We start from the raw sequence: 8660 nt of genomic DNA, 5'->3' as shown, positions 1-8660 counted from the left end.
ATTTTAGCTATTATAATCCGTTTGTTTCATTCTATTTTTCGATGAGGTAAATTGTAGCTCTCACGTGGTACCACAAAATTGGTCGGACACAGGAACCTGCCAACACAGGATTTGGCCGACCACTTTTTTTTTACTGTCCTCAAAGGCAGCTATCGTACCATACAAGATTCATACGATTTTTCGGTAAAAAAAAATTTGATTATATTTTTATAAATTTGTTCGGACTGCAAAAACTGCCGGGTTAAGGTGAGGCCGACTGAGACATACGTTGACAAGCTTATTTTAGCTATTATAATCCGTTTGTTTCATTCTATTTTTCGATGAGGTAAATTGTAGCTCTCACGTGGTACCACAAAATTGGTCGGACACAGGAACCTGCCAACACAGGATTTGGCCGACCACTTTTTTTTTACTGTCCTCAAAGGCAGCTATCGTACCATACAAGTTTCATACGATTTTTCGATAAAAAAATTTTGATGATTTTTTTATAAATTTGGTCGGACTGCAAAAACTGCCAGGTTAAGGTGAGGCCGACCAAGACATACGTCAACAGGCTTATTTTAGCTAATTTAATCCGTTTGTTTCATTATATTTTTCGATGAGGTAAATTGTAGCTCTCACGTGACCCAATAAATCTGGTCGGACTGCAGAAACTGCCAGTCTAAGGTGAGGCCGACCACTTTTTTGACGTGAAACGTCTTTAAAAAGCCGTAGTAGAGGTGCCGGACCAAAAACCAAGTGTAACGAAAAGTGTTATGGCGCGGCGGCTTATATCTCATAAACTATAATACCTACAAACATAGTTTTGATATAGATATATAGAAGAAAGTAGCCATTACTCGGAACAGTACGTGCCGCTGACATAAATGGCGCTGATTCTGCGCTAGACACGACGTATTCGGAGCTAAAATGACCCCTATTTTCAGTGTTCATTTAGTAATGACTCATCAGCCCATTAACCGATTTCGGTAAAATTGGTGCCATTTGATAGATCTTATTTTATTTTAATGAAATATGAGTAAAATAAAGTACGTGGAATTATAATAAGCTGCTAAAACATAAAAATGTGACAGTTATTACAGAATTTTTATCACCGCTCTTGTTTGAGGCCACCGTGTGCGAAAAATAGGGCGCAAAACTGACAAAATATACCTAAAATAGTAAGATAAAGCAATAACGGTTCTTTTAATACTACATTCACCATAGTAATATATGCTCATCTCCTCAAATAATGCATTAGCATCTAAGGCGGCGCGGCGGCGCGAGTTACTTTGATAGAACACATATAACGTGTGACGGCTGCTTGACAATCCCGAGTTCCTAATGCTAGTAAGTATATAGTAATCTTAGTTAGGTACTTTCTGATGTAATGGGTAAAACATAATTTAGAAATGGTCACTTCTGTGGACAATAGGTACTATAAAAGGTAACGACTGTGGTTCATATATATCCCGTTTTTCTCATTTGAGTCTCAAGTATTGAATGAAATATTCTGCCTGTAAAGGTGCTGCGTAAAAAAATGCTTTTAGATTCCCTTAAATGCGATGGCTACAGGAAAGACACGAACGAGTTTGCTATAAAACGTGTATTACCCGTATAAAATATCTATTCTCGTAATTTTGGTGTGTTATTTACACAAAAAATTGTACCTAATCGTTACATTCATTACTCCAAAATGAATTGATCATTTAATTATTTAAATAGGTGTGACGCTGTAATTAATTATTTTAAAATTACCCATCAAATGCCGCATTCAAGTTCATCTAGATACAGTGAATCATTATGACCCCAAATAATCTTTACAAATAAAATTTAGATATTATCCAAAATTATTATAATACATCACGCATTCGCGAGATGTGCGAATTCGGTATTCAAACACAAAGCAATAGTACAAGAGTCTAACTAAATGCGAAGGTCGAAGGCTGCGCTTTACGTAAGGCCGAAGGCAAGAAGTGTCCAGGATGTCAGTGCTTTAACACAGAACAATATTACAAGTGTCTAAACGTGAAGGCCGAAGGCCGAGCTCCGCGTAGGGCCGAAGGCCCGAAGCGTCCAGTCTGTCAGTTCTGTGTTTAACCACTGACATCCTGGACGCTTCGGCCTTCGCATTTAGACACTTGTACTATTGTTCTGTGTTATAGCACTTAAATCCTGGACGCTTCGGGCCTTCGGCCCTACGTGGAGCTCGGCCTTCGGCCTTCGCATTTAGACACTTGTACTATTTTTCTGTGCTAAAGCACTGATGTCCTGCACGCTTCGGGCCTTCGGTCCTACGCGGAGCTCGGCCTTCGCATTTAGACACTTGTACTACTGTTCTATGTTAAAGCACTTAAATCCTGGACGCTTCGGGCCTTCGGCCCTACGCGGAGCTCGGCCTTCGGCCTTCGCATTTAGACACTTGTACTATTGTTCTGTGTTAAAGCACTAACATCCTGGACGCTTCGGGCCTTCGGCCCTACGCGGAGCTCGGCCTTCGGCCTTCGCATTTAGACTCTTGTATTATTGTTCTGTGCTAAAATACTGATGTCCTGGACGCTTCGGGCCTTCGGCCCTACGCGGAGCTCGGCCTTCGGCCTTCGCATTTAGACACTTGTGCTATTGTTTTGTGTTATAGCACTTAAATACTGGACGCTTCGGGCCTTCGGCCCTACGCGGAGCTCGGCCTTCGGCCTTCGCATTTAGACACTTGTACTATTGTTCTGTGTTAAAGCACTAACATCCTGGACGCTTCGGGCCTTCGGCCCTACGCGGAGCTCGGCCTTCGGCCTTCGCATTTAGACACTTGTATTATTGTTCTGTGCTAAAATACTGATGTCCTGGACGCTTCGGGCCTTCGGCCCTACGCGGAGCTCGGCCTTCGGCCTTCGCATTTAGACACTTGTGCTATTGTTTTGTGTTATAGCACTTAAATACTGGACGCTTCGGGCCTTCGGCCCTACGCGGAGCTCGGCCTTCGGTCTTCGCATTTAGACCCTTGTACTATTATTCTGTGTTAAAGCACTAACATTCTGGACGCTTCGGGCCTTCGGCCTTACGCGGAGCTCGGCCTTCGGCCTTCGCATTGAGACACTTTTACTATTTTTCTGTGCTAAAGCACTGACATCTTGGACGCTTCGGGCCTTCGGCCCTACGCGGAGCTCGGCCTTCGGCCTTCGCATTTAGACACTTGTACTATTGTTCTGTGTTATAGCACTTAAATCCTGGACGCTTCGGGCCTTCGGCCCTACGCGGAGGTCGGCCTTCGGCCTTCGCATTTAGACACTTGTATTATTGTTCTGTGCTAAAACACTGATGTCCTGGACGCTTCGGGCCTTCGGCCCTACGCGGAGCTCGGCCTTCGGCCTTCGCATTTAGACACTTGTACTATTGTTCTGTGTTAAAGCACTAACATCCTGGACGCTTCGGGCCTTCGGCCCTACGCGGAGCTCGGCCTTCGGCCTTCGCATTTAGACACTTGTATTTTTGTTCTGTGCTAAAACACTGATGTCCTGGACGCTTCGGGCCTTCGGCCCTACGCGGAGCTCGGCCTTCGGCCTTCGCATTTAGACACTGTTACTATTGTTCTGTGTTATAGCATTTAAATCCTGGACGCTTCGGGCCTTCGGCCCTACGCGGAGCTCGGCCTTCGGCCTTCGCATTTAGACACTTGTACTATTGTTCTGTGTTAAAGCACTAACATTCTGGGCGCTTCGGGCATTCGGCCCTACGCGGAGCTCGGCCTTCGGCCTTCGCATTTAGACACTTTTATTATTTTTCTGTGCTAAAGCACTGACATCTTGGACGCTTCGGGCCTTCGGCCCTACGCGGAGTTCGGCCTTCGGCCTTCGCATTTAGACACTTTTACTATTGTTATGTGTTATAGCACTTAAATCCTGGACGCTTCGGGCCTTCGGCCCTACGCGGAGCTCGGCCTTCGGCCTTCGCATTTAGACACTTTTACTATTGTTCTATGTTAAAGCACTTAATCCTGGACGCTTCGGGCCTTCGGGTCCACACCACGTTTCACGTCAGCCATAGCGGCTGTCCCTGATACAGCCTCTCTCATTTTTTTACTGTCCTCAAGGTCAGGTATCCTACCATACAAATTTCATTCTATTTTTCGATGAGGTTTTTTTTGATGAATTTTTGTCCAACGTTTTTGCCATTTGTACAAAATCTGCCAGGTTAAGCCTAGGCCGACCAAGTGCGTTGGAAGCTACTAAATGTCAGGTACCTCTACAGTGTAGGTATATTCTATTTTTTGATGAGGTTTGTTTCATGCAGCCGGCCACCGGACTACTACGGTGGGACTGCACTGTCGTGGCGTAAACAACTTTTCCCTACAACATCTGTTATACAATGATAACCCAAGAATAAGTGCGATTAAGTTAACGTCCAGTGATAAAGAAATTTTAGTGTTTAGTGTATATATGCCGAATAACTGTGTGGATAACCTACCTGAGTTTGTGCAATGCGTAAGTTCTATTAATGCAATAGTTAAGGAAAGTGCTGTCGAAACTGTATTCGTATTGGGGGACTTTAACGCGCACCCGGGCGAGTTATTTTGAAACGAATTATTAAGTTTCTGTGAGGAACAAAATTGGATCTGTGCGGACTTAGTTAAATTAGGTATCGAATCTGGAACATTTACGTATTTGTGATGCCCACAGGTGTAAACGATGGTTAGATCACTGCTTGACCACAAAAGCTGGTTGGCAAACAGTACTTGATGTTTACGTTAACTATGGAGTGTTCTGTTCTGACCACTACCCTTTAATAATCAAATGTAATGTAGATGTAGTGAAATCTAAGCTTTGTGATTACAACTTGAAACCGAATAGTAAACAAATTGTATGGGGCGAGCGTACACCAATTGAAATAGATAGTTACAGGAATAAATGTAATGAATTATTAAAATTCATCGATTTTCCTACTGAGCTTGGGACCTGTTGTGACCACTACTGTAACAATTCTGACCATGTCGTGATCCTGGATGACCTGTATCTTAAAATAACTAACGCACTATGCGAAGCATCTGTACAGAGTAAGGAAGTCACCTGTGGTTCCAGGTCGAATAGGGTTATAGGGTGGAATAAACATGTTAGTCAGGCGCACAGGGAGGCCAGGCTTTGCTTCCAGAACTGGGTGTTGTGTGGTAAGCCTAATGCCGGACGTGCTTTTGACGCGATGTGCACAAGTCGTAAAATATTTAAGTCCAGGCTGAGGTGGGTTCAAAACCACCAGGAACAAATTAAAATGGATCTACTTGCTTCACATTACAGTAAGAACGATTTCCGCAGTTTTTGGAAACTCACAAGAAGAATGGAGGCAAGGCCTGGACTCTCTGTCAGTGTGGACGGCATTTCAAACGCTAAGGATATTGCGAATATGTTCAAAGAGCATTTCAGCGTAAAGACATCATACAGCGGGAACATGGACCTGCAAATGCACGACGACAGAGCTGGGAATGACGCTCAAGTTCGTTTTGGTGCGAAAGACATCACTAAAATTTTAAAAGAAATGAAAAGGGGAAAGTCTCCCGGCCATGACTACTTAAGCGTTGAGCATTTGCAGTACGCCGGTCCACACCTACCTACATGCTTATCAATGCTGTTTAATCTCTGTATTAGTCATTCGTGCTTGCCCGAGAGTATGATAAAAACGATAGTAATTCCCATCATCAAAAATAAAACAGGTGATAATTATATCCGATAAAACGAATTACAGACCTATTTCTCTGGCAACCATTATCGCTAGGGTACTCGACGGCCTGCTTAGTGTACAACTGGACAAGTGTTTGCAGATACATGACGCTCAGTTCGGCTTTCGTGCCGGCTTATCCACAGAGAGCGCAATCACTTGTCTAAAGCAGGCTGTCGAGTATTATACTAGAAGAAAAACACCTATATATGCGTGCTTTTTGGATCTTTCCAAAGCTTTTGACCTTGTTAAATACGAACTTCTTTGGAAAAAGCTTGACAAGGCCAAGTTTCCCAAGGAGCTAACACGCATGTTTAGGTGTTGGTATGGTGGCCAGAGGTACAGCGTTCGGTGGGGCAACGTACTTTCGGACGAGTACGGATTGCAGTGCGGTGTAAGGCAAGGGGGGCTAAGCTCAACCTAAGTATGTGAGATTGAGGTATGCCAGCTGGAATATAGGGACTATGACTGGGAGGGGAAGAGAGCTAGCAGATGTGATGAAAAGACGACGTATAAATGTAGCTTTCTTACAGGAGACGAAGTGGAAGGGTGCAAGGGCTAGAGAGATTGGGCAAGGATATAAGTTCTACTACTGCGGGAGTAACGGCAAACGCAATGGGGTCGGTATAGTACTAGATAGTCAGTTGAAACAGGGTGTCACTAATGTAAACAGGAAGAGCGATAGGATTATCGCTCTAAAAGTGATGCTGGAAAACGTAACACTCAATTTGATAAGTGTGTATGCTCCCCAGAGTGGATGTGACGATGTATTGAAAGAGAAGTTTTGGGAGGATTTTGATACAATTAAAATGGATATACCAGCAAATGAAGAGATTTTCGTGGGTGGGTTTTAATGGACATGTGGAAAGAATGAATGTAGGGTATGAAAGAGTGCATGGGGGCTATGGTTTTGGAAGCCGTAACGTGCAAGGTGAAGCACTGTTACAAGCAGCCGCCGCCTTTGACCTGGCAATTGCCAACACCTGGTTCCAAAAAAGAGATGAACACCTGATCACCTACAAAAGTGGTAAACACACGACGCAGATTGATTATTTCCTTGTTAAGCGAAATAAAATCAACTGTATCAAGGACATTAAAATCATACCAGGAGAACATCTTACTTCGCAGCATAGGCTGCTTGTAATCGATCTCAACATAAAAGTCCAACTTATTAAAAGAAAAGAACGGCTTCCACCAAAGATACGATGGAAAATGCTAGAGAAGTATGAATGTGCAGAAAAACTCAGAGAACGGGTCATAGATAAAATGATAGAGATGAAAGATATGGAAGGATTGAATGCGAACGAATGTTAGAAAGAAATGGCAAACTGTATAAGGAGAGTAGCGAAAGATGTCTTAGGAGAATCGAAAGGCAAAGGCATCATAGACAAGGAAACGTGGTAGTGGAATGAGGAGGTGCAGGAAATACTAAAGCAAAAGAAACAAGCATTTAGAGAATGGCAAAAGGTTAAAGCTGGACAAGAAACTGAGGAGGCAATAAAAAGAACGAAGCATATGGAATGTAAGAAGATGGCAAAACGTGCAGTTGCTATAGCTAGGACAGCAGCACAGGACAAATTGTATAACTCCTTAAATAGTCCTCAAGGCGAAAAGCAGCTGTACCGCCTTGCCAAAGCGAGAGAAAGGAGTTCCCGTGATGTATCTTATATAAAATGTGTGAAAGATGATGCAGGAAGGGTGCTATCGAAAGATGAAGTCATAAGAGAACGTTGGAAAGGCTACTTTGAAAGGTTGATGAATGAAGAGAATGATTGGAACCCATTCACGGGTGCATAAATAGATACCCGTAAACCGGTTTCAGCAGGCATTGGGAGCTATTATAGAAAAATGGAAAGAGTCCTGGTCTATGGTTTAAATTTGGGTGGAAAATAAGTCTGGGCTATTGCTAAGTTTCTGACACCTGCCATAACATTTTTTTTATTATTATTATTATGAATGGGCTTACTCATGGCCACAGACTACCCGAGGCGTAGACGTGGCCTACGATGGAGCGAGCTCGCCCAGAAGGTGCCTGTTCACTCTTGATTTGAAGGTTGCCGGGTTATAAGAACACGTAAATATAGACGCCGGCAGGGAATTCCATTCCTTGGCAGTGCGCATAAGGAAAGTAGAAGCAAAGCGCTTCGTGCGAATTGGTGGAATATCTACCATGTAAGGATGGAAACCGGCCATGCGTCTAAAAGTCCGATGGTAGAATGGGGACGGTGGAATAAGCTCGTGTAGCTCTTGGGCACACTCCCCGAAGTGCAGCCTGTAGAATACCGACAGGCTGGCGACTTTCCGCCGATGGGCCAAAGACTGAAGCTTAGCCGATACATATCCAATCATCCTCCTGGCTCTGCGCTCCACTGAGTCCAAAGCGGCGAGTTGGTATTTAGCTGAGCCATCCCACAGGTGGCTGCAATACTCCATACACGACCGGACTTGAGCTTTGTAAAGTGTTAGAAGCTGTCCAGGTGTGAAGTATCGCTTCACCTTATTTAGGACGCCCAGCTTTCTGGCCGCAGTTTGTGCTTTAGACTCAATGAAGCTGCCGAAGCTGAGGACTGAACTCAGCTCCATGCCGAGGAGTTCCAGGCTGTCGGCAATAGGTACAGATGCACCCCGGAAAGAAGGAGTCAGGTCGAATGGACTCCGTTTTCGTTTTCGTAACATTGTGTTATACAGTGTTATCGAGGCAGGCGGTGACTCGCCACTCGTTAGATGGGCACCTGATGCGCCATCGTAAAGACGGCCAGGTGCAACACCGGCGTGAGCGGCTCAGGGGTGTCGAGAGGTGGTGCTGCGCTTTCTCCGAAGTTACTCGCGGCTTTATGCCCTTTAACACTTCCACCCCTGGAGCATATAGCTCTAGCGACTCCTCTCTGGACGGCCAACGAAGGCAAGCCAGAGCTGAGAGTCCTACGGGTCCCCTTGGGGTCCACTCCGACCGACGAAGACACGCCGGAAACGGAGAC

General features: G+C 44.5%; 1 protein-coding gene across 1 annotated transcript; it reads left to right on the top strand.

The window, feature by feature from the left end:
- The first annotated feature begins 5304 nt into the window (after positions 1 to 5304).
- Positions 5305 to 7479, top strand: LOC134679187 (uncharacterized). The gene is made up of 3 exons (XM_063538063.1): positions 5305 to 5460; positions 6216 to 6398; positions 7087 to 7479. The coding sequence occupies exons 1-3, from the start codon at positions 5305 to 5307 to the stop codon at positions 7477 to 7479; spliced, it is 732 nt and encodes a 243-aa protein (XP_063394133.1).
- The last annotated feature ends 1181 nt before the right edge of the window (positions 7480 to 8660 follow it).

The sequence above is a fragment of the Cydia fagiglandana genome, chromosome Z, assembly GCF_963556715.1.
Source record: "Cydia fagiglandana chromosome Z, ilCydFagi1.1, whole genome shotgun sequence".
NCBI classification, from domain to species: Eukaryota; Metazoa; Arthropoda; class Insecta; order Lepidoptera; family Tortricidae; genus Cydia; species Cydia fagiglandana.
Note: the sequence above shows the minus strand (reverse complement) of the source record. Positions and strands in the feature narration are given on the sequence as shown.

What these genes read in the sequence shown, in the direction of transcription:
- LOC134679187 (XM_063538063.1), top strand. Translation starts at nt 5,305, where the DNA reads ATGGAGGCAAGGCCTGGACTCTCTGTCAGTGTGGACGGCATTTCAAAC. An exon ending in GAGCTGGGAATGACGCTCAA is followed by an intron (nt 5,461 to 6,215) that starts GTTCGTTTTGGT and finishes GCTTTCTTACAG; the next exon opens with GAGACGAAGTGGAAGGGTGC. An exon ending in TAAAAGTGATGCTGGAAAAC is followed by an intron (nt 6,399 to 7,086) that starts GTAACACTCAAT and finishes GAAACGTGGTAG; the next exon opens with TGGAATGAGGAGGTGCAGGA.